This window comes from Calliphora vicina, chromosome 2 (assembly GCF_958450345.1).
Source record: "Calliphora vicina chromosome 2, idCalVici1.1, whole genome shotgun sequence".
NCBI lineage: Eukaryota > Metazoa > Arthropoda > Insecta > Diptera > Calliphoridae > Calliphora > Calliphora vicina.
This window is the reverse complement of record NC_088781.1, coordinates 4,077,591-4,105,167: the sequence shown is the minus strand read 5'-3', so window position 1 is coordinate 4,105,167 and position 27,577 is coordinate 4,077,591. Positions and strand designations below refer to the sequence as shown.

At 28.3% G+C, this 27,577-nt stretch overlaps 3 protein-coding genes across 8 annotated transcripts in view; 1 reads left to right on the top strand and 2 right to left on the bottom strand.

Moving 5' to 3' along the window:
* Pde1c (Phosphodiesterase 1c) overlaps positions 1 to 27,577 on the bottom strand; it is a 193,724-nt gene that overhangs the window by 60,742 nt on the left and 105,405 nt on the right. The gene's annotated exons all lie outside the window — the stretch shown is intronic.
* LOC135951179 (serine protease inhibitor Kazal-type 1-like) lies at positions 2,161 to 2,621 on the bottom strand. The gene has a single exon (XM_065500777.1). It carries the CDS (start codon positions 2,507 to 2,509, stop codon positions 2,294 to 2,296), a length of 216 nt encoding a protein of 71 aa, XP_065356849.1. The 5' UTR covers positions 2,510 to 2,621; the 3' UTR covers positions 2,161 to 2,293.
* On the top strand, positions 7,783 to 26,053 carry LOC135951178 (maltase 2-like). Of its 4 annotated transcripts, none has more exons than XM_065500776.1 (8): positions 7,783 to 8,080; positions 21,980 to 22,138; positions 22,547 to 22,884; positions 22,938 to 23,225; positions 24,136 to 24,522; positions 24,587 to 24,933; positions 25,459 to 25,599; positions 25,803 to 26,053. In XM_065500776.1, the coding sequence occupies exons 2-8, from the start codon at positions 21,994 to 21,996 to the stop codon at positions 25,876 to 25,878; spliced, it is 1,722 nt and encodes a 573-aa protein (XP_065356848.1). In that variant the 5' UTR covers positions 7,783 to 8,080; positions 21,980 to 21,993; the 3' UTR covers positions 25,879 to 26,053. The 4 variants fall into 4 exon arrangements, with proteins under 4 accessions (XP_065356848.1, XP_065356846.1, XP_065356847.1 ...); XM_065500774.1 differs by lacking the exon at positions 7,783 to 8,080 and adding an exon at positions 10,561 to 10,736; XM_065500775.1 differs by lacking the exon at positions 7,783 to 8,080 and adding an exon at positions 21,514 to 21,529.

Here is a 27,577-nt window from a genome sequence, read left to right as displayed (position 1 = left end):
TTAACCCCAAGTTCTATATGGTGTTAATTTCAATTTTTCTGCGGTTTTTGTAAATACTAGGCTTTGTCTTATATTTTTGTTAAGTTTCATCAAAATCGGCCCAAAAATATACAACATTTCGCTCTTTAAATTAGAAATTCAAAATATTGAAAAATTTGACCTTTGACCTTCACGATTTAAGGTTTAAGGTTTTCCAATTTTAGTAAAGCTTTCAGAGTATATTTAGAATTATCTGCGCTATAATATTCTGTATAGGTTTTACTTAAAATTTATAACAGTAAGGAAATAGAGCTCATTCGCCAAAAAATTCCCAAATAATTGGTTTTTCTCGAAAATTTCAAAATTTAAATAGCAGGTACGCAAAAACTATGAGAGATATTTTTATAATTTTTTCATATTTTTATTCCCTATTATGTTCTCAATAAATCCCAATGAGATGATAAAAAAATCCCGAAATTTGTTTAACAAAATTTTTTAAAAATTTGAAAATGGAGTTTTGAAACTGCCGTTAAAAAAATTTATCCTACCGTGACAAAAACTCATATACAAGTAAATATGGATATTTTTTTTTATTTTAATATTTATCAAAATATGTTAATTTTGTTCCTACATTTCTTCTTCTAGTTGCATGAGACACGGTAGTGGCCTAGCGAATTTTTAATAACATTAACATTTTTTGACCAATTTCTGTTTTTTATATTTCATTAGCACGACAATTACGTACACATTTCTATTCTTTTAAATTAAATTGCAAAAGCATTTTTTTAATGGCAAAATTTTTACAAAAACTGAAAAAAAAAAATTTTTTGTCCTTGTAAATGCATCTCAAAACTTCAGAGGGCTTGCGGCACGTCTTAACCCCAACCGATTTATCTAAAATTTTTTCAGGATGATTTTTTTACTAATGTTCACCAAACTGGGGGGTGAGAATGGCCAAAATCCAACTTTCGTTTATTAAGTGCCACCCTAGTCAAACATATATTGAAATAAAAGAGATTGAAATGAACTCATAAACACCTCAGATCCAACTGGGTAAAATCACATTAAAATATCTTCTTTTGGTTCACGAGACACCGATTTATTTCTTTAATGCTTCTATACAATTATGTATTAAATCTCTTCCATGGACATTTTTTCACAAAAAACCCTATTCAAAATAATTACTTTTAAAAGTAATTTATAAGCACCATATTGAATAAATTTGACATCTATGCAAATACAGGGTTTGTGTTTTTTTTGTTTATTTTATAATCGACTTCGCTGCTCAATTTTCGTCATCCTAAAAGTATGCCAATATTATCGCATAAACTATTTTCATTGTGTTGTTATCGGAGTGGAAAAGAACTTATCCAATTTCTATTTCCAAAATAAATAAAGTGATATTAAACATTGATAAAGAAAATTCGTGTAATAGAAACATCAGACGCCAGAAATTGTTAAAAATTGCTAATTTTGGCTTGTGAAAAAGAACAAGAACTATATAGTTGAACGTAATAAAATATGAAAAGGTCATATTTTTAGCATTCGCAACATCCGTTACTGATAGCCATTTTTAAATGTTCCAAAATTATCACCATGTATATGCATTTATTAGCACGTTTTTAATCTGTTTATAAATTTCTGTAGATTTTTTATGCAAATCATCACTAGACGATAGTTGCATATTTTTCAGAATTTATTAAAAACTATTGTTGGCAATTTTGTTTTTCGCATGATCCAGAATGCGTTTTTGCAAAGCTATTTTTTTACTTTAGCAATTAAATTCACACCGATTCAAATAATTTATGTAGTGTTTCTTCTAACTCGTCCCTAGTGTAATTCAAAAACTAACAAATGTTTAATGCAGTTTATATATGTATGTATGTATGTAAGATTTGCTTAACATTTTAGCAAATTCTATTCAAAAGACTGAATATTATTGAGATTGCAACGATATAGTTATGGCTTATCTCTTAAGGTCTTTTCATAAAATTTCGAAGAGAAAATAAAAAACAATGATTCCCCAAAATTCTTATGGATTGGTATAATTGAAGGTCAGATTTTTACTATCTTAAAATCTATAGAGAAGCTAAATCCGCTTTTGATAAGTCCATATAATTTCACAATTGATCTAAATCATCACATTAGTTTCATACAATTAATAAATAAACACAATTACAATAAGTTTTTAAATAATTTACACAATTTTATTAACAAATGTACATTAGTTTTTTCATATTTTATTCTTTATATTTTTCATATATTCTACAAATATAGTAAATCAATTATTGATATTTTTAGTTATCAAATCCTTTTAGCAGGGTCCAGAACGCATCAATCCCAAACTGCGTCCACTGCGTTCCACTTCACGTCTAGTGCAATCGAATTGACAACGATTTGCATAAGTTACCGAATTTGAGCCACAAACAGGATCATAATTGCGGGGACAAGGGCAAAACTCGGCATTGGTTTGAGCACTAAAGGCGAAAATTGCCAAAACAATGGCGAAAACTACGTGCAAGAATTTCATTTTGTTGAATTTATATTTTGTAATTCCACCGATTTACAAAGTAAGTGAATAAACGAATAAATTTCCTAATGATTTTTCAATGTTGATTGTTAAAAGTATAAGAGTAGACTGACTGATTAGTCAACATTGAGTAAGTATTTTTTATCAGTAAAAGTCGCTGGATTTTTGTTATTTCGTATCTCCTCATTCGAAACCTACAAATAGAACTATTTGTAGCTGCTATATTGGCATATTATTTGTTGGTATATCTTATCGGGTATTTTTTTTTATTTTTTATTTTCGAATAAAGACAGACAAAGTCAGTTCTATAAGAGGAGGAGGGGATTTAATTTTGTGGTTGTTTTAACCTTCAATTCGTTAAATATTCATTACTAAGTTTTATAGGGGAAGTTTAACTATTTACAGGTCTACATAAAACAAAATTAACAGTTTCATACAAATTGGCAAAATAATGGTGCAATATTCAATTTATTTCTGTAGAAAAAAACCCCATTGAGAAATAAAAAGTTTTCACTAACTTCGCCACCATTTAATGTTAATTAAGTAATGTTAATGAATAAATTAATTCGTATTTTCCGTTTTCACTATGGGGGTTTTATCCAAACAAATAGTTATTTTTTTAGTTACATATTGTACTTTTATTGTGGTTTTGTTAGTTTAATTTTATTTTTTCATAATTCATTTATAGACGAGCATGTTATCATCACTTTTTAAGTAAACTAACAAATGAAAATTTAAGAGATTTTATTTTTAAAAACTATGTATAATTTCTTGTTATTTTGTTTATTTTAGTTTCTTTTTGTAAGTTAGAAAAGCCTGTCGCCCTGTATTTTGTTTATATGTAGATCATTTGTGTTTTCTCTTTATTGGTTGTAAGTGCAATAGATACTTTGGTTAATACTCACACTCTTCTAATAGCTTAAAATTTATTTATTTATTTGTTTTTATTTTGTTTTAGTTTTTTTTTTTAATGTTTAAATATATCTATGTGTACTTATTCTTATCAATTTGCACTACTGTAATACTTTTAAGCAATAATAATTGTTCAAGAGCTTTTTTCTTTCTAACGTTATCACAAGAATTTTTAGTTTAAAAGCTTTTTCACACAAACTATTTTTATATGAAACCATAAACTTACGGTTTGTGTCAAATGCAGTTATAATAGAGACGGTATTCTGAAAGGCATACCGTAATTAATTAACAAGTAAATATCTTCTTATGTACATTAGGGTACATTAAGGTACAACTAAAGATACCTTTCTCAGTGCCGTATCTGAATTCTGCTGCAATTCCAAAAAAGGTTTTGTAATTTTTGGCTAATATTTTAAGTTTTTTGAAATTTAAAAAGAACAAAAAGTTAAGAAAACGAAACTGGTGGAGTTTACAAAAATGAAAAATCAGGTTGACCGGGCTTCGGGTTAGGATACTCTAATTTCCGTACTATATGGACTCCAATAAAACAGAATTGCTACATGAGAACCCCTGTATATTTGTATTCACCTTCACCTTGAGTGGCAAGGGTATACATAAGTTTGTAATTCCGTTTGTAATTTACACATTTTTCATTTGCAAAGTATATATCGTTACCTTAATATAGAAAGGCCCTAACCCGTGTTTTTCGAGTCGAGATTTTTTGCCTAAATATGATATATGTATATGACATTTATCGAAATAAATGAAAATGTGGGCTTACAAAAAAACACGAGTAAGCCTTTCTATATTAAGGTAACGATATATTCTGGATCGTTATAAATTCCAGAGTCGATATAACCATGTTCGTGTGACCCTCCGATTAAACCGATTATTTTTTTCACCAAAAAAAAAAAATTTTTATCGTAAAACTTTCTTCACTAATAAATTTAAAAGAAATTTGGAAAAAAAAATTAGTTTATGTTTGATTGCCATTGATAGCAGACTATCTCGTGACTCGAGGAGAAATTGGAAAAAAGTGAATTTTGTTTGCTCATTAAGCATTATATTTTGCGGAAAAAAATCATCGCTCAAATAAAGGCTAAGCTTGGTAAATAATATGGGAACTCTGCACCATCAATTTCAATAGTAAAAAATGGTTTACTGAATTTCGTTGTGACCATTCAAGAACTACAGACGCTGAACATATTGAAAAAAAATCACTATATGGTGTTGGTCGATCGTAGATTGAAAGTGCGAGAGATTGTGGTTTCAATTTTGAATGGTCACTTGGCTATGAGAAAGCTTTTCGCAAGAAAAGGGTGCACAAAATAGTATACACATGTTCAGTTTCTATGGCAAGACCCCATGAATTAGGCTACGAAATGTTCCGTCTTATGCTATATTCTCCGGATTTTGCACCAGGAGACTATTTCTTCTCCAAATCTTAATGAGATTTGACTCCAACGATGAAATCATCTCACAAAAAATACCTAAAAGGAGATACGTTGGACAATGTGTAGAGAACTCAAAGGAAACAATGTTGAAAAATAAAAAAAATATTTATCCAAAAACCAGTGTTTCATTCAAAAAGGCACGGACGTTTTGACCCACTTTCCTAATTCTAAAAAAAGATACATTCGTAACATGAAATGGTAAAATAATAAATATTTCCATATATATATTGAAGGTCTATTACAAAGTCGGTAAATAAAAAATAACATAGGATACTGTTCAATGTCTCCCTTAGGGACACGCAACACAAAATTAAAATAATTCGGAACACTTCTCAAGATATTCTGAATATCGAGTTGTAATACTTAACCCTCTAAACCACAAGAGTGCCACAAGGCATTACAAAACACCAATTATCTTAAAAAGTAATTATACTTTTTTTTAAATTTAACAATGACTTTAGTTACAGATTTGTTAACATTTCTCTCTAAGGTCGAAATGCTTTCTGACTTATAGTTTTTGTTTTGTCAGCTGTTTTGTGATGCCATAATTTTAGCACATGAAATTTTGTGTGTCATTTTTTTTAATCAAAGTTTTAGTCGCCCGATCTATTCGAAATTTTTTTTATTAGTTTTTCAATATCATAATTATTGTTTTTTACACCTAATACGGCAACAATGCCCTGATGCACTCTTCACCTTTTTGCACCTGGTTCCTAAACTTAATTTTCAATTTAGTTTCTGATGGCTGTTCTGAGTTTATTGTGTCATAATTACCCAAATAACAATTATTCGACAACTTTTTCTTAGATTTTTAAAGTTTGTGAACTGGTTATATACTAAATAAATGCGTCAATATATTGGGACCGTATTGAAAATCAACAATATTGGTCAATTAATGTTTGAGTTATGAGCAATATTTATTCCATACATTTCAGGCTTGTACCTGAAAGGGATTCTGAATGTAGCAGTCAGTTAAATTTGTTTGTATTAAATTAATTTAATTTATATTATAGCAGACAACAATCTATTTTTTAATTAAACTTTCTTGCATGTCTCTTATTATTATTATTATTTACATTTTTAGTTTGGTTTAAGATTTATTCAGGTCGTTTCTAATACATACAACTGTTTTAAAATGTTTCTGCGTAAACTTTACTTTGTAATTTGGATAATTTTTATTTTACTGTTTATGACAGCATTTGCCAGCAACTGTCAACCTTGCAAAATCATTGAAGCCTGAAAATGCTTGCAAATTCTACGTATTTAAAAGAAAAGTAATTAAACAGAAACAAATAACGCTGGCACAGATTTAGACATAAAATTGCGATTAAAATTGGAAGTAAAATATAAATAAATTTTTATAAAACCACCAATCTATGGTTTACAGTCTTTTAAAACATATTTAAAGTTCCAACTTTGACACATAACAATTATTTTCTAAACTTTTTTTTTTATTTCTTTAAATTTATTTTAATGTTTTTTTTTTGCTATTTTCGGTAGCTTATACAGTAACGCATTAGGTAAAGAGTAATATATTTTACATAAATACTTAGGATTTAACTCATTTATATTTATTCTAATTAAAGTGATTATTTAATGTTTGAGGGTATATTGATATTGTCATTCCGTTTGTAACATATCGAAATATTCTTCATATGTGAATCTAAAGTTAACCATATTATGGTTACCACAATCATGTAAATGGTTACTGTGACTATAATATAATTAAAAAACTTGTAACAATATTGAAATGGTTACAGTAACCATGCCCAACTATATTTTTTCTCTGCGTGTAGACCTATAAAAGTATAATCAGAAATGATTGATATTGAAAATGGACAAACTCGGTCAAGTAGAACCAGAGTTAGGGTTCAAAGTGTGAGATAACCTCCAAAAAAGTTGATACTTTTTAAAACTTTTTTGCAGTTTCTTTAAAAATATTGCAGATAATACATCGTAATTCCAATTAAATTAGCGTTATTCCAATTATAAAAGAACAAATTGTATTGCAAATGGTAAGAATCGGTCAATGATTTTTAATATCAGCCATACAAATATCTTCCCGGAATAGGGCTCTATGATACAGAAATGTCTATAGAATATTGGTATCCATAAAAAATTAATATTGCAAATAGGTCAAATCTGATAAAAAAATTAAATGTTTTTATACAAAATGTAAAAAAATCGGTGTCAATATTGTATTGACGGTGGGTATATGAGATTCGGCACACCCGAATATAGCACTCTTACTTGTTCGTAACTCTAGTTGTTTTCATGTTTATTATTTCTACTTCACTATGCTTAAATAAATAAACTCAGGCAGCTAAAATCGCAATGAATCATTAACTACACTCTCGCTCAACGTTTTGCTCTTTATCTCTATTGTCGCATTTAAGAAGAAGAATAAACAAACAACAATAAATTAAACATTTAAACTGAAATTAATTGTTTGGTTTTGTGTATTTTTTCAAATTAGCAAAACAACACTTTAAATCAATATTAAAACTGAAAACAGAGAAAGAGAATGAGAACCAGAAAAAACTAAATATACTTTCGAGCTATTCAAGTTCGTAGTAGATAATTTAAATTTCAGTCTTAAAAAGACAAACGAACTTGTCTCACTTAAATATCACGATTCGTTTAAAATTTGGTGTTGAAAAAAATTGAAGCTTAAAAAAAAACAAAATCACAATGAAATTTTTCGCTTTATTCGTGTGCATTCTGCTAACAATCGGCGCATTTGTGGGCGTTAGTGAAGCAGCTTTTTGTCCTTGCGATTTGTCCAACAAGGAAATGGTCTGTGGTTCGAATGGCGTCACCTACAAAAATCGCTGTGAATTCGAGTGCACTCAACGGGAATACAAGAAATTGGGTCGTACTTTGAATGTTCGCAGTGTTGGACCTTGCTAAATATTAATGGAATCAATGATACAAATGATAACGAAATGAAGATTTAGTATTACAATAATTTAATAATTAATATAGTGTGAAAGTATCAACAACATATTGTTAAGCGTGGATTTTTTGAATTTAATTCATAAATCTTTTCGCTTTGTGCATATTTTATTATTATTTTTGGTAATAGTTAATATTTTCCGAAGAGAGTCTGTGTTTTGTGCTAATAATAAAATCTAATTAATTATTCAAGTATTGTTTTTATTGAATATTAAAAATTATTTTGCATTTTAATTTGGTGGTACTCAAGGTAAATTGTGTTTTATTATTTATTATTAGCTTTTTCCATATTTTACAGTCGTTGTAAAAATTATTTTAAACAAATCGAAAATTATGGAAAAATTAAAACTGTTACATGTGAGCATATTTTATTAATTTAAAAAATAAATAAAACTTCCAAATTGCAGAACAGTTTCAATTAATACATACATAAATATATAATTTTGGGACATAATTCGTAAACAAAATTTGTTATTCTTTAGAATCTTTAGGATTTATATAAGATTCGGCTGAGTTTAAAATATCACTCTTATTCTTATACCCATCATCAAATAAGATGGGCGATATATTAATTTTGTCGTTCCCTTTAAAACACATCAAAATACAAATGTCTCGTCGGAATACTATTTCCTTAGTCATAAATATGCTGATTATGCGTCAATCCTGATACAATTTTGCACAAATTTGTTCTAAGTACTCTGAAATTATACTGTAAAGTATTGAATAGATTTTGCAAAAATAAGAGTATCTGAAAAATAATTCGGTCTTCATGTTCCATTCAGAGTGTACTATATTAAAAAAAATAAGCTCTTTGTTGTCCAAAATATATAGCGGAATAAGGATATATCGTACGTGACATAAAACGGAAGTAATTTCGAGGTATATGTAGAAATATGCGAAAATTTGCAGATCGTGAGAGGCGTTATATTTTGCTTTTAATTTCTTACGCTAAACAATCCGACATATTTAAATAGAAACAATCTTTGGATGATTTTATAAGAAATGAAATTTAATATCGCACGAGACATTTCGAACGTGACAGATTTTTCTCTTATTGTAAAACAATATACAGTGAGCCGCAAAAGTGAGTATACACCAACAATTATTGGATATTTTTTAAGATAATGAAAATTCTAAAATTTATCCATGATTAAAATTTTAAAGTTTCGGTTTGATAGAGATTGGCTTGAATAATATCTTTGGTTGTGAAAAATATAGATTTAAGTTGGACTATAATGATTTTCATGATCTTAAAAAATCAAAAAATTCGCTGCTGTTTACTCACTTTTGAGGCTCACTGTACATATATTCGGTAAATGTATGTATTAAAAAACTAAAAAATAAATCACAAAATATATGTATATTCACAGAAAAAACTATTTCTTAAAACGTTTCAATTCAAATATACATACATATATCACATATTGAACTGGTTTCAATTATTTTATAATTGAATCAAGTATTCATGTGCTCAAAAACAAAATTTTCTGATATTTTCTATTGAATTTTGAGTTTTGAATTTGATAATTTTGACAATTGAATATAAAATTTTCGTTATTGGTTGAAATTTAAATACAAAAATTATTGAATAGATCATTTTCGTAATTGAAAACACATTTTTGTTATTTTTTGTGTTTTCAATTACGAAAATTATCTATTCAATAATTTTTGTATATAAAAAAATCAAAAAACTGGAGTAGGGTGAGTAAAAATGTTGAAAATTTAATTTTCAAATCGAATATCTCCTAAGCAATAAGAGATAATTGATAACTAGTAATAGTAGTGCTCGATGAGAAGATTCTATATATGTAATTTTTTTTTGAAATCGGAACACATACGAAGAAATACGTTAGTTTTTAAAATTGACCATACCCGAGGTGTCCTACTTTGGGGACCCCTGGCCCAGCTCCTGGTGCGCTCGAGGTCCGGATTCAAAACTTAAACTCGACAACACTTCCCCTTTACGCATGTGAAATTTCATTCAAATCGGACTAAGGGTTTAGAAGTTACAGATTTATTTCCCTCTTTTTTTTTCTCATACCACTGTGTGACGTGCAATTTTGCTAATAAAGAGTAAATACAATTTTACAAGGTTCAAATTGACCGCTAAAGGGAAGATATAGAAGGTTAAGATCTTCTACAAAAATGATTCCCACAAAATAATTCTGACACTAAGAATTCACTCAGACATTAACTTACAACTTAAAAAAATAAAACTTTGACCGAATGTAAAAAATTATTCCAGATGGACTATAAGATTATTCCAAAAAAATCAACTACTCAACATGCCCTTTCAGAATTATAGGGTCGCTATTCTGTATCAAAAATGCAATTGGACAGTGTTATAAATTAAAATGTTCGCCACAGAACGTTAGGTCTATATCAGATCAAGGAAATGTGTAAAAATTCTTAATTATATAAATCGGTTTACCGATACTAAATATATAAACTATTCGAAACCTGTGGGTTTTTCAAACAATAAAAACGGTTATATTTATTTCAGTTCATTGCTAGATCATTTACTTATAAGATAATTTTCAATAAATAAAAAATAAATTTGTTTCTCTTTCGCGACAAGCAAGTTAAAGTAGTCATTGAAAGTCGCTTTCACTTTTATTTTTTGCATTTAAAACTGCAGAGCAAACGTGAGTAAAAAGAGTAGCCATAAAACAAGATACTGACGCTGTAACTGGATATTTCACAATGAAAATTCAAGTCTAATTCAGTCAGTAGTAGGCTGTCACGTAAATTGAACTGGAATTTAACAAACGGCACATCATTTAACACGTCAACTAAATATTTACGTCATTTCGGCAGAGCAGTTAGATCTGAGCAAATATTTGTTAAAGATAAAAAAGAACATTTTGGTTAAAAATAAAAACAACTATTTCATTCTTTAATTGAAAGTAAGAAAACAGCCAAGAAATTACTTACTCATAATTTGTACTAAATATAAAAAATTCCTCTGTACCAGGCCAGTATTAGTAAAAATATTAATAGAATTTGTCATCATTTCAGTTGGATTGTTGGTTTAAATGTGTAACTTACTTGGTGGGGTTAATTGAGGAAAAACCTGTGTCACTAAAGTGTAATATAACGGATTGATTGAACGTGTTTAAATTAAACAATTTTGTAAAAAAAAATGAAATTTCTGTTTATTTTCTTCGCCATTTTGATTTTGGTCAGCTGTTTAACTGTTTCAGAAGCTGGTCTCTTTGGCCGCTCTAAGAAAAAAGAGAAGATTTGTGGCTCCAATGGCATCACCTATGTAAATCGTTATGAATTTGAAAAATCCCAAGATTTTTACAAAAAATTACGCCGTCCCTTGGAAATGGTTAATGAAGGAGCTTGCCCCAAAGAAATGAAACAAAAATTTTAATTGATTTATTCGTGTATTAATTCATAAATAGAAATACAATGTTTAATGTCTTTAATGTGTATAATTATCTTATGTAAATTTAAATTGGTGTGAATAAATACGAATTTAGTGCTGGAGTGTGATGTGAACGTCTGAAATCTCAATTAAAATTGTCGTCAATTTGCTTAGTTATTTCCCACAATTCTTAAAAAAATTTAAATATTGTACAATTCTTTTCACAGCCTGTTTTAATCATCTTAATTAGTGCACATTACTACTAACTCTGATAACCTTTGGTATTTTTCTTGTTTATATTTTTCATGATGTAAATAAATTTATAGAAAAAAAGAATGAACAATAAAAGGCTAAAAAACTGATACAATTGCGTTGCAAATATATTCAGCTAATTAGTATAATTTAACATTTTTTTAAATTATTTATACTAAAAAGATGTAAATAAGGTTTAAAATTCATAGAAAAACAAAATCCTCAAAAATTATGAAGGCATAAGCAAACAAATAATAAAAAGTATTTTATAGGGTTGTCATTCGAATAAAAATTAATCGAATAATCGGGGAAAAAATATAGTTTTTATTCGAATGTCAAAAATTAGAGTAAAAAATCAATCGATCAATAATGTCGATTAATCGAATAATTTTATTTTCAAGTTAAAATAAACGAAAAGTATAAACATCAAGTAAGAGAGCTATATTCGGCTGTGCTGAATCTTATATACCCTTCGCCAAATTATACTTTGAAATAAAAATTTTTAGATGAACAAAATTTAAAAATATTAAAAAAAATTAATACTAATTATTATTAATTTTATTATTTTTTTAATGAAAAATTTAAATTTTTTTAAAAACAAATTTTTAAATTTATTAGTGAAAATTATTTTATGACACAAACATTTTTTTTGGGAAAAAAAAATTCTGGTTAAAAATTATTTTCCCGATTTTGACCTATTGTAGGTCCGACTTAATATGGCCTTATATACGGCGTTGCAATGGTCTTTGAAACATCTATCATTAGATATATAGGTATATTGTATATATTAATGACTTAGTAATCCAGATTTAGATAAAATCGAGATTGTCCTGCTTTTTTCCTTATATCTCAGACATTTGAGGACCGATTTTCTAGATTTTAAATGGTAACAGAGTCAGGTCTATAGCGGATATGTTGATGTATGAATCATGTATGTTAGTTATTTGGGGGCAATAGAAAAGTTTGTGACAAATTTTGTTGAATTATTTTTAAAATTGCAACCTTTAGTTTTTTATTACAAAGCTTATTCGACTCTTAGTATTTTTGCACGTTACAAACATTAGCACTAACGCAATATACCCTCTCCACTATGGTGGTGTAGGGTATAAAAAAGCGATTTTGTTAGTCCTCTCAAAATAAACCTTGTTTTTTTTGATGTTTTCCAAAATGTTTTGGGTTTCGTGAGCTGGACGATTTCGATAAAAAAAATTTGTTTACATGTTTTTGCTGATTTGATTTAAGTTAATTCTAAGTCGGTCTAATGTATGTAAATAAAATGTAAAACAAAAACAATAGAAACGGCTTTAAAATAGTGCATTGTTGCTCAAATACTTAATTCGCAATAATAATTTGAATAAATCACAACTGTAGTAACACTAACAGAATCAATAATTAGAATTAGAAAATAAAGTTTTGTTCTAGCTTCTAAGTATAAATTTCAATCATTTAACAACATCTTCAAAGGGGAAATGACTTGCTCTCCTGTATCTAAACATCGACGAATTATTTAAAATATTTGAAAAGATTTTTAAATATTGCAGCAGTTTATAGCATAATCTATACTAAATGCTTAACATAATATTGAATATTTTATTAAAACAATTTTTCTCTTCAAATTTTAAGCATTGCATTTAAAACATCAAATAAACATTTTTATTTCAAACAAATACAATTCGTTTTTGTCTACTTAAACGAAATCATTTTATGTAAATTAATTTATTTTGCATAAACTGTTTTGGCACAATAAAAGCCAACAATTTTCTTCAAACTTCTTAACCACAAAATTTATATTCTTTTAATATCTTGGGATTCTTAGGCCGGTGTTTTTTTTATTTATTTTTGTATAACCCTTCTTATTGATACTTGAAGTCAAAGAGAAAATAAATGAAATAGAATCGAAAAAAAAAAATAAAAAAATAGTGTGTGTTTCTATAGATTTGTTAACAACAATAAGAAAGTCTGGCAAAGAAAGTCTGTAGCTATGTACATAAATGATTTTTATTGATTTTATTTTTATTTTATTACGTAGAAGATTTATATCAAATACCTTTAAACAGCTTATCCCAAAAATCGTCATTGTGTGAATTGTCTTGAAAGAAAGCTCAAGACAACGGCTGTGTAGGAATTATAAGAGTTAGGGGTTCATTTTGAGATTTTTGTATTTATTTGATTATTTTGCTGAGAAATAAAAGGTTTCTGTATACATATTTATACATACATACTATTATTATGTAAGTTTGTATATTTTTAAAATTTTGAAACCTTTAAAGGGAAGGACACTTTAAACAGTGCAATAAACGTATGGCTTAATTGTAGAGTTTCATTAGTGCCCCGATAAAAACTATATTCCTGCTTCATTGAAATTAAAAAACATTTATGTCAAATGCATTTCAAACTAATTTGTTGTTTGAAACACATAAAACAATCATAATTCCAATTATTCTGCTCTTACCACATTAACACAAATATTTCCACAAATTTAATATTGTTTTGTGAACAAAAGTGGGTGAAATGTCAGAAATGCCTGAAATTTATTTATTACACGAGTTTACGCAAGAATTTCAATTTATTTTATCTGCCTGAAAAGTTATTCAACATATTTTAAGTGACATTATACCATTACAGCAATAATTTGAATATTTGTTTATAATATTTCACAAATATTTGCAACGGTGAAAATATTTTAATGTAGCCCAAAAATCAAATAAAGAATATTAGAAATAGAAAAATGTATGTATGTTTTTTTCTTTCATATTTTTGTTTTTTAAATGTTTTTTATGTATTTTGGCATATGAACGAAAAAAGGATTTAAAGCACTTACATACATATTTTTATATTTGAATTTTAAAGAGATCCTGTTTACGTTTTGCTTTGAAATACAATAGATGGAAATTTGGCAAAACATGAGTAGAATTTGTATGTGTTTATTTCCGGATTCTAAATTAGACCTGCCCTTTGTTCTTTGGTTTATGCTAAATTTGGAACAACATTAAAAAAAGTATGAGAATAAATTTTATATATTTATCTAAGTTGATATAATCAAGTAAGAGTGATATATTCGACTGTGTTGAATCTTATATATTCACCACTATTATAATACTGACACCGATTTTTTTTACATTTTGTATAAAAACATTTATTTTTTATCAGATTTTGCCTATTTTAAATACAAAATTTAGTCACTCCTAGCAAAAGCTTGTGAAATTTATGTTCCTATGTCCCTCGAAGGAAAAATTGCTATCGTGATATTCCCATGAACTTTTCATTCACAATAGTTGATTTTGTTCGTAACAGCTGTTTACTGTTTACAAAATTCAATCTAAAAATGTCCCACCTTGGGGAATTTTTTCGCATGAACAAAGTTGATAAACGAAAAATGGGAAAAGGTAACATATTTCATTTGAAATATTGATTTCTCGATAAGGGTGAGTATGGATACCACTATTCTGTAGGCATTTATGTATCATAGAGCCATATTCCGGGAAGAATTTTGTAAATTTGTATGGACCGATTCTTATCATTTTCAAAATATCAACTTTTTTGGGGATTGTCTCACATTTTGGTTATAAGGACAAAAACCTAAAAATCTTTTACTTTGGCTGAATGCAGGTTTTTTTTGGAATTGGAAACAAAACTTTTTCAAAACAATAACAAATAATTAGCAAACAGTTTTTGAAATAAGTTCAAATTCTAAAACAAAAACTATGAAATTTTTCTAAAATATGGTAACATTGTTGATAGAAATACCATCTCATAATGAGAGCAAAGCAAAAGATACTGGGTCCAATGGACATTGATTTATGTGCTTCAGTCGGTTGTATGTGGTCCTTGATTTGTTTAAAAGTGGATTTGGTATTGGCATATTGACTAACCACAAGCATTTATCAAACATAACTAGATGACATTATTAAGGCGATTGCACACATTGCTTCTCTATGCATTAATAATTTTGTAATGATATTACAAAATATGTAAATCTTCTAAAATTGTAGGCTATTTGGATGAAAATCCAAATTAACTACTATGTTTCTTAAATTCATCAGGAAACGTTTTTATATTAAAACAAGTCAGAAAGCTATATTCAGCTGTTCCGAATCGTATATATCCTTCACCAAATTATACTTTAAAATACAAATTTTAAATATTTTTAGGTAAACAAAATTAATTTTTTTTTTAATTTTCATTTCCAAAAAAAAATTTTTTATATTTTTTAGTGAAACAAATTTTATGAGGATTTTTTTTTCAAAATATAATTTTTAAATTTGTAAGTGAAAAAAATTTTATTATAAAATATTTTCCTGATTTTGACCCATTGTAGGTCCGACTTATTATACCGTAATATACGTCTTTGCAGAGGACTTTGACATTTCTATCATTAGATATCCATATTGTCTATAATAATGACTTAGTAATCCAGATATACATAGATAAAAAATAGTATAAAAATCGAGGTTGTCCTGGTTTTTATATCTCAGCCATTTGTGGACCGATTTTCTCGATTTTAAATAGCAACAGAACCGGGTGTATAGCTGATATATGTATAAATCATGTATATAAGTTATTTGGTGGCTACGGAATGTTGATTTCAACATACAAACGGATATACCCATCGACTACGCTATCTATAACGATCCAGAATATATGTATATACTTTATGGGGTCACAAATGAAAAATGTAGAAATTACAAACGGAATGACAAACTTATATATACATGGTGAAGGGTATAAAAAATATATTGAAATATATTGGTAACTGTATCAAGCATGTGAGAGATTGGAAAAGAGCACAGATTTCATTTAGAGTTTTGTGATCTGGATTTTTGTGAATACCCCTAATTATGTCAATCTCATCATAACATATGCTAAACACATATGCGAGTATATTTTTTTCTATAAACTACACTTTTGCTGGAATTAGATGTGAGTGGTGTATTCATGCCATACGTACATTTCTTTTAACGCGCAGCATGTTGACGAAAAATTCCGTTTTACGCTGAGATGCATTTAGCTGAAGGCAACTAACATTTTTGATGGCAATTTCTCATACAATAACAATATTACAACTACCAAGCGGATGTTGCCAGTATTTGGTTTTGTGGTTTGAAAAGCTAAAAAAAACAAAACACATATGCATAGATATAGTAGAACATAGATAGTTGCATACAGTAATGGACAAAAAGAAAAGCATCTAATTCGGTGGTAACCATAGCAAACTACAATGTCACTCAACCAACTTAGCTTTAGGAAGTTTTTCCCCAGGGAAACATTAAATAACACATGTCTAAAATACATACTTTAAAATGCTTTAATTAAATAATTAATTATAAGTTCAATTTAACTTAAATATTTTGCACACTACTGTTTGAATACTTACTAAAGTTTATGATCTAAAACTTAAATTTAACTGGTTCAAAATAAACATACAACCACATAAAATGTCAGTGTCACAAAGTTTTATGTTGTGTGTAACAACAATAACAAATAAAATATACTCTTTTTCATGTTCAACATCATGATGCAACATATAAACTTTTTACAGTTAAATGATTATCCTTTAAAAAAAAACTAAAATGAAAAATAAACTAAATTTGAAAATGCAATTTTTGCTAAAATCATGTTTACTGTCATGCTGGAAGATTTGAATGGAGCCTCATTATTTTTCGTTGTGATTTGCTTTGTTTTGTAGCAAAATTTATTTTTGGAAAACTTGTCAAACAGCAAGAGAATTATGAAATATTTTTTTGTAAACAATTTAGGTTAATGCCAGTTATTCGATATTATTGTCACTTTTGGATATGACTCAATTTGTGTGCATTAGTTGTAGAGATTTTTTTTAAAGTTATTTTTGTAAATAAGCTTTTTAACCCTCCGTTACTTGCAACTGATTTGGTTGATACAGGCAAACATTTTTTTATTGTCAATTTTTTTAAACATTTTTTTGATAAAATAATATTTTTACTGCAATTTTTTTGTATTACTCTTTTAAATACATTGCATTTAATATTGTTTTTATGTTTTCGATATCAAAAGTGAAGAGATTATTTTCAAACACGTCTTTTTTTATTGATATCAATTTGATACATTGCGACTAGTCTCGATTGAAAATGATTGCGACTAACGGAGGGTTAAATAGGGAGGATTTGATAATCACTTTTATGGTTACATCGAATTTGTTTCAGTCTAATCATTGATACTTTACTTGTTTTATTGAGGGATTATTATGTTTTCGTTAGTATTACATACTGACATTTAGGTTGAATTATTTAGAATTTTACTACAAAACTGTGATTTCAACAATCCACTATGTGTAAAAAAGCCAAAATTATTTCCCAGGGAGCTAGCATCATAAATAGTCTCCTGTTGCTAAAATAAGCATTTTGAAAAAGTTGGCAATAACTCCCCCTTACTTTTCTGATAATATATTTTAATTAGTTTTTAAGTACACACCTCCGGTATTGTAATCCATTTTGGTAAAATATTAGTTACAACTATTTTTTTAAAAAAATCACTTTGTTTATTGAAATTTTTACCACTCAACAACTTAAAATTTTTTTTAAAAAATGTTAACTTTCACAGCTGTTTATATGTATATAAACTGAGTTGCCGACTGGCATATATTTTTGGTATTTATGTCGTCGAAGTGTTAGGAATTGAACCGTAAATTTTTTTTCCCAAAAGCGAAAGTTGAAAATTTTAATTTTTGCTGCTAAAATTGGAAATGGGCTCATAGTGCAATCGAATACATTGCAATTTAGAAACTTTGCAAAGATGTGAAGTAGATAAATGGATAAAGTGAAGCAAGGATAAACAAAATAAAATAAAACTATAAACTCTTTATGGAATTGCAGGATTAGAAATGCTTCTGCTCTATTATAAAATCTGTAGTGTTACAATGTAAACATTAAATTTGATACTAATATATATACACTCAGTTACTAAAGTATACGTACGATCGACTTTTTGGGCTTTTTTTTTAAAAAATCTATATTTTTAAAAATACAAGGCATGACATTCACTCACTCATTCACTAACTCATCAGTCATGTGTGAGTGAGTGAATGAATGAGTCAGGCCTTGTATTTTTAAATATATAGATTTTAAAAAAAGCCCAAAAAGTCGATCGTACGTATACTTTAGTAACTGAGTGTATATAAAAACATATGCATTTTGAATTTCTGGGAGATTTGTGATTGCGTGAGAAATCATGAGTTAAACATTTACATATGTGCTGTTTTTCTATAGTGAACGAGTGCATGTATTTTGTTTTTGTTACAATAACAAAACACATGTTAAATTTCCACTCAAAGTACTCGTTCGCTATATAAAAATCAGCACATAAATCTTACATGAATCACGTACACCATTTTTTTCGCACTTACTCGCTTACGCATTATTGTTTTGAGTGAACAACGAGTGACACGAGAAAATCATACACTTTCATACATATAAGCAAAAGCTTTCGAGTGTAATAATGTGGCATCGTTAAGATTGTTTGTACAACAACAATAATAGCTACAGCAACAATAGTATTATCAACAGCAAGAGTAACATAATGTAGTTGTAGAGCTTTTATACGATTTGTCATTACTTCTACTCGCTGATTTTGTGAAAATAAAAAGTTTAGCAATATGTATAGTACATACATATCGCACACCCAGTTCAAAAGTGACACAACACAAAATTTATTTGTCGGGTTATATAAACCCGATAAATTAATTTTACGCTTAAACTATGCACAATACACTTGTTTATCTATACAAAAGATATTAGTGTATTTTGTTGTTGTTAATTGTGGCTAAAAAAACACTAATGTCTTTCATTATGTTTCAATTGGTACATATATATTTATTTTCGATTTCTGAAAAATTTAAATTTTGAGTTGTGTCGCTTTTGAACTGGGTGTGCGATATGTTCATATTCGTTTTGATGCTGATTTTAAATATTCTACCGCACCAGTAGAGAGGCAGAGTACGAGGGAATGGTATAATGGATGTATCGGACTGTTTGTCACTCTTTTCAAAAACACCAAGTAATTATGCAGTATCATGTGTAACTCTAAATATTTTATCTTAAAGAATATCATATAAATGCATGTATCACAGTTTTTTGAACTATTTGATAAACGGGGTTTTGAACACATCATATAAAAATGCTAAATGATTTTCAATTTAATGCAGGGCATTTCCAAATTAGCCTACTACCAATTTTTATTGTTTATGGCTCTCACATATATTTTCCTTTAGTTTTATCTGTAATGTTGTAAATATTTTGTTGTCTTCATTTCAGTCTTTAATATCCAACGTTTGTTTTCTGCTGTGTTCAGGCTTTCCAATCTTGGTGATTTGTTCCCAAATATGGGGGCAGACAATTTCGTTTGGGGACTGAGTATTTTAATGGGGATAATGTTTTTGGAATAAGGTGAACATCTAATAAGATAAAAATTTTACATTCAAATCAGTATTTGCAAAAAGTTGTTTAATCGTCGGATTTTATGCTCAGATAAAAAATAAATGTCGATAGTCAATTGAATGTTTCGAAATTGCCTGAATATCTTACGAGATGCAGGGGAATAAAATAGTTTCAACCAATTCAAAAGAAACTTTGACTAATTCATATGAATTTTTGCTCCAAGCAAATTCTGCTGACGTTACTTTGATACACATACACTATAAGCTTACTTGTGTGTTGTCGTATAATGATCATGTGTTTGTTGTTTTGTTTTCATCTCAGAGAACAAAATCAAATCAGTTGTGGTGTTGTTGTTGTTTTTATTCTCCGCTGTTTTACCAACACAACCAAAGCTTTGATGGTATGTGTTTGAGCACCACTGGTCTAAAATCAAATCCTATCTTGCGCATTTCGTCTTTTATCCAATAAAAATACTATTAAAAAAATATGTACTGAAATATCATTGGTAAAAGACGAAATTCGCAAGATAGGATTTGATTTTAGACCTATGGTTGCTTGGTGAAAATTTCTTGGAATTTTCCATAGAATACGATTCTGGGTCGAAAAAAATCGACCCACCCTAATGTATATACTTTCTTTTGTGTGAAGAATTGTATTTTTTCTAGAAAAACAATATTATTGGGCATTTTTGGGGATATTTTTAATTTTAGTTGGGGTCAGCGATGAAAAGTAAATGGCAATCATGGCTGTGCTAATAATGTTTAAGTATGTTTTCTTAAAGCATACTTTATGGCGCTATTAAATAAAATACAAGTGTAATAACGATAAACTTAAATCATTATAATGACCACAGGGGACGAATAATAAAATTATTGGCTGTACGATGGCCAGAACTGCCAGATAATTTGATAAAAATTAACATAATCGGCACTTTGATTTTGAAATGGGATATTATAAATTCCTACATATTCGATTTTGACATTTATTAAAACTTTTATGATTTATACTCAAATAAATTTCATCGAGACTTAAAAAATCGTTGTAATTAAGAATAAGTACTTTGAAATATCTTATCAAATAGATAAATAAGGTAAATCTGTTTATTGGACTAAAGGTCACATCTTCGTAACCACTTTTATAGCACAAATTTGTTTGACGTGTTTACTCTTACAATTGTTTTGCAAGATCAAACAGCATCAAATAAATAAAACTAAATATTTGTCATGTGTGACCCTATCTTAAGTAAATATGACCTTATTGTAGTTATGAAATAGAAAATATCCAAAATGGCGACATCGGGACATCAAATTCATATATTCTAATTAAATAAACTGATGTTAAATGTGCCAAAAAGTAAACATATACAAAATATCTCAATATCTTGTCTCAATTAAACTAGGGAGAATAAAATATTGAAGTCAAAAAATAAAGAGTATTAAGTTATTCATTTCTGTTTTCTGAAAAGTGCAGAGTTTTTGTTTAACAGTCTGGCATCTGTTTGCTATAGATATTTGTGCAGTATTTTTATATTTTTAGCACAAAATTTTGTTTTCAAGTGACAATCAGTAGCGTGTTGAAAATCTCAGTGGATCTCATGTGAGATCTTTCATTGTGTGCTGTGCAATTAAAAGAGATTTATTTGCTTATTTTAATTAAACAAACATCAGTGAGAAATCTAACAAAATAAAACAAAAATTTTACTATTTTACATAGAAACAATTATAAAACCAATAGAATTATTGAAAATTAAAAAAAAAAATAAACAAAAACGTTCCTCTATTTGTTAATAATGTAATAATTGCCACAATATAATAATTGATATAGTTTGCCTGACTAAATTTATATTTTGTTTTTTTAATATTTAAGCATGAATAAATTTCACTAAAAGGTTCAGTTAGTGCTCAGCCAAGAGTCTTTAATGAGTTGGAAAAAAATCGACAAATAAAAAAATAAAATACAAAAAATATTTCATTCAGTGAAGCAAAAATTTAAATCTATACTCTTTAAAAAAAGCAAAGCAAAACAAAAGCAACTCATTAAGTTTTGCTAAAACAAATCAATATGTTTAGCTATAAATTCAGTTTGTTTGAACTTTACGTATTATTCTTCATCTTAGTGTTGCAAAGACCCATGGCTACGACAAGAGCAGAGGACGACACAGAATCACATGAAGTTGCGGAGGTGGACAACAATTGGTGGAGACATGCGGTGTTTTATCAAATTTACCCACGCTCTTTTATGGATAGTGATGATGATGGTATTGGTGATCTGCAAGGTAATGTTTCTGTTAAACATAAAGGGTGTTCGTTAAAATGTGAGCGATAAAAACTTGATTATAGTAAAGAAATAGCAAAGTGATTAATTGATACATTAACAAATACTGTTAATTAATGAATTTAACAACTGAAAAAACAACATGTAAATATTTTGGAGAAAATTTATTTTTGAAGAAATATAAATACTTTCGGTAACGATCTAAAATTTAAATTCTCCTTTAGCATTTATACTATCTGTTTTATTAACAGTATTGTGAATACAAATTAATTCTTATGAAGCTGTCTCCCAAGTATCTGTCTTCCAAGTTTTGGATTCAAAAACTGAATTTCATTTATATCTAATATACTTGGTTATTTATTATATGGAAGTAAAAGTTCTTAAATTCAGTTATATACCTAAATTATAGGCATCATCTCCAAACTACCCTACTTGGCCGAAACTGGCATTACGGCTACATGGCTAAGTCCCATCTTTAAATCACCCATGGTCGATTTTGGGTACGATATTTCCGATTTTAAGGATATACACCATGAATATGGTAACATAGATGATTTTGAAGAACTGATACTGCAGGCCAATAGTTTGGGTATAAAAATTGTATTGGATTTTGTACCCAATCATTCTTCCGATCAATGCGAATGGTTTAAAAAATCGGCAGCCAGAGAGGAAGGTTATGAGGATTTTTACATCTGGGCAGATGGTAAGATAAATGCAAACGGAGAGCAGGAACCACCAAATAATTGGGTATGTTATATTTTAGAAAAAAAGCCAGAAATAATTCATTTTGCAAACTCTAGCAATCTATATTTTATGGACCTGCTTGGACATGGCATCCCGAAAGAGAGCAATACTATTATCATCAATTTACCAAAGAACAGCCAGATTTGAATTACCGCAATAGCGAGGTTATAAAAGCCATGGATGAGGTGATATTATTTTGGTTAGATAAAGGTGTTAGTGGCTTTCGTGTGGATGCCGTAAATCATTTATTTGAAGATCCCGATTTAAAAGATGAGCCTTTGAGTGGCAAAACTGAAGATCCCAAATCATATGACTACACACAACATTTGTACACCAAAGATTTGGTAGATATTTTATTTATTTTTATAACCTTCACCATATTAGTTTGTTATTTCAAATTTGTTCATTTGCGACCCCACAAAGTATATATATTCTGGATCGTTATAGATAGCGGAGTCGATATTGCCATGTCCGTCTGTTCATCTGTGTGTTGAAATCAACTTTCAACTTAGCCCCCAAATAACTTACGTACATGATTCATGCATCAATATATCCGTTATATTCCCGGTTCGGTTGCTATTTAAAAATCGAGAAAATCGCTATGATATAAAGAAAAAAACAGGACAATCTAGATTTTTTAACTATTTTTGATCTATATCTGGAATACTAAATCGTTAATATAGAAAATATGGATATCTAATTATAGATAATTCAAAGTCCTTTGCAACGATTTATATAAGGTCATGGTAAGTTGGACCTACAATTGGTCAAAATCGGCAAAAAAAAAAATTTTTGACGATTTTTTTTTTCAAAAATAATTTGTTTTTACTAATAAATTTATTAAAAAATTAAAAAAAACTAATTCGAAAAAAAAATTAAAGAATTTTTTTTTACTTAAAAAATAATTTTTTTTACTAATAAATTTATTAAAAAAAACAAATTCGAAAAAAAATATTTCAAAGTCCTTTGCAATGATTTATATAATGTCATACGGTAAAAAAAATTTTTGCCGATTTTTTTTTTCACAAAAAATTTTTTTTTTAATAAATTAAAAAAAAATTAAAGAATTTTTTTTACTTAAAAAATATTTTTTTTTTACTAATAAATTTATTAAAAAAAAAAAATTCGAAAAAAAATTAAAGAATTTTTTTTTACTTAAATTTTTTTTTTAAATGTTTTAAAGTATAATTTGGTGAAGGGTATATAAGACTTGTTGTTGTACTTGTTTTTAATTTATTTTATTATACCTTAAAGCCGGAAGTGTATGATATGTTGCAACACTGGCGGGCTTTATTAGATGATTACTCTCAAACTCATGGCGGGCCCGAACGCATTATGATGACCGAGGCCTATGGGGACATAAAATATTTAATGGATTATTATGAGAACAAAGAAGGCGTAAAAGGGCCTCAGTTCCCCTTTAACTTTTTATTACTAACGGATCTTAATTCCAAATCGGATGCCAGAGACTTTGTTTTCAACATACAAAAATGGTTGACCTATATGCCCAGAAATCATGTAGCCAACTGGGTCATGGGTAATCATGATAATCCACGAATAGCATCTAGATTTAGTAGCAATAGTGTGGATGCCATAAATATGTTGATTATGAGTCTACCAGGTGTAGCCGTTACTTATAATGTAAGTACTTATTTTTGGTTTTATTTTAGCTTAAAAATAAAATAATACTTGTTTTTATCAAAAGGGCGAGGAGATCGGCATGGAAGATTTTCGTGACATTAGTTGGGTAGATACTGTCGATCCGCCAGCACTTAATGCTGGGCCAGATAAGTATAAACTAGTTTCACGTGATCCAGAGCGAACACCCTTCCAATGGAGCGCAGAGAAAAATGCGGGCTTTTCAAATGCTGACAAAACGTGGTTGCCGGTTCACCCCAACTATGAAGAATTGAATTTGGAATTACAAAAGGCCACAGAAAAGAGTCACTACACGATTTATAAGGATTTAGTGCAATTGAGAAAGTCGGAGGTATTGCAGCAGGGTCATACACGTTTAGAGGTTTTTAATCGTAATGTTTTTGCAGTGATAAGGTAAGAGAGAGAGAAATGAAACTGATAAACATTGGAAAAATTCTAATTCTCAAGGCAAAATTGATAAACTAAATTAAATTTATTTATATGTATTTGGGGTATTCACATGGTGTGCTATTAGTCATAGTGTCATAATGTCTTAATATATTTAATAGTTGTTGTTGTGTTTTAAACAAAAAAAAGTATTATTTTATGACAAAACAATAAACATAGTTCAAATAGTGTTATTAGTTTAGAACTTTTTTGTTTGAAACACAACAAAAATTTGTTTAAACTATCATAATATATTAGGACATTATGACAATATGACCAAATAGTAGACCGTGTGAATACCCCAATTATCTTTTGTTAAGCTTGACTTTCACCAATTCATATGTATTTATACTTTTTAAATTATGCAATTTTATTCAGAAATTTTTGAAAACTACTACTATAATTTTGTATACGAAATTGTAATTTCTTGAATTTTCTAATAAGTCTGAGAATCAATAAATTTTAAATTTCGTTTTTTTTGTCCACCTTAAGATCTTTAAAAGGCGATAAATCTATTATAACCATTATTAATGTGGGCCCAGAAGAAGAAGTTGTTGATTTGCACGACATACTGGATGATGTTAAACAATTAACTGTGCTAATATCGGGTGCTAATTCTATTTACGAAAAAGGGTAAGTATTTCTGCTATAAACTAAATTGTTTTTTCCAATTTTTATTGCCTGGCTTGTTAAATATTTTTCTCATTACCTCCCCCTGCTTAATAAATTGATTGATTGGTTAAATTTGCTAAATTTATTTGTGTTATTGCTGTTTTTATGCTTTCGCTTGTATTATTGCGTTTTATTCTTATTTTCCCCTACCAATTTATTAATAGGAATGCTATTGCTGTGGAAGAAGTTACAAATTTTATTATGGCACCCCAGGAAGCTGTTGTTTGCATGATTGAATGAAACAAAAAGTAATACCCAACTCATACGATTAAACCGCAAAAAATACATGTACCAGTACTAAGTATAAAATGGATATTAAATGCCTTTAATACTTTAATAATTGTTGCTAAATAAATAAACACAAAATCATATTAAATAAATAAAAATGTAAAAAATAAATGCGAAAAAAAGTAAATGTGTTTATCTGTGTGTCTATTTTGGTAGAGTTTATCTATTAATATATCCGTTAAAACTTAAGTACAATTAAATAATACATTTTGTATTGTTTCGTGTAGGTTTTGTGGTTATGTCGTGCTAATTATTTAGTACCAGAAGACCAGACCATTGAGAAGGATAAGAACCTTTTTAATTTAATTTCCCTAGGGATGTTTATTTAATATTAAAATAACTGGCATATGAAAGGACTACAAACACGCAAACAAATTTTAAATAATTATAGGAGAGAGTGAAACAGGAAAATAAAATTAAATGTAATTTATATCCACAAACACCCTTTCCATACACATGCGCTTAATAGAATTCTTAAAAAAATGTGTTTTTTGAATTGTAAAAAGTGCGGGTCGGAGTATTGTAGCTCTAGATCTAAATCGTTTTAGTCAATTTGGACAAGGCCAACGGAAAGCGCATCCCACTAAGAGAGCAAAAAGCTCTTAAAGGAATAGACCTCTTCCTGTTCCGCTATGTTTGTATGAAAAACACTCAGTTTTTAAAATTTCAGCGATGTCAAAGAGGCCATTGCTGGACATTGTGTAGTAATAAAGTGGAATTGCCTAGAGCTAAAAAAAAAATGTAATCAATGAATACTTCCAATCCATATTTTCTATCGAAGGTAAAATAATAGAGATATTAGTGATTTTTAGTTAAATTTGAACTATTTTTTTTCATGCTAAATTTTTGGGGTACTTTAAAATAAAATTCTTAATAAATGCGAAATTAATCCTAAGCTCTCTTTTGTTGTGTCTTATTTCACGGACTTATAATAAAATTTCACGGATAATATTTTTTCGGAACATTTTAAACCCTTAAATCTCTGTTTTAATGGTATTTTTTGCTCTTTTTTAAAAGAAGTACAAAAAAGACCCATGCCTTGGGGATTTAGAGGGTTAACATATTCTACAAAAATGTTCTCCGTAATATTTGACATAAATTTGGTGAACACATTTTATACCTAAAATGTAAGTTTCTTATGCTGATTAACAATAAGAATGTGCCAGAGTTGGGAAACTTTAACCCCCCCTCAAATGAAATTCAGATGTAAACTTTCAGATGTAAACTTTCAAAACGCCGTTAAAAACTTGTACAAATGTTGAAATGGTTATGGTAAACATGTACAACTATATTTTGTACATGTTTACCATCTTTTGTATGGCGGAAAAATAACGTGTCGATGTTCCCAACTAAAATGAAAGTTTAGTTTGTTTGAGGATACCATTTCTCAGAATTTTTGTCCTGGCATTAATATCAAAACAGAAAAAGGTAATTATTTAAGGTTTTTAAGATGAAATTTTGATAGCATTTGAAAGGCCTTTGAAAGGCGCTTTTAGTGTGTTTCAGTCCTCTCATTCGCACTGACTATCTGACTTCAAATTGTAATCACATTCATCATTTTTTTTTTTCAGACACTCATTGCAATTTATGCATGTGTATTTGTTATTATGGCAACTAAAGTTTGTTTTTCTTGTTTTCTACTGCATTCAAA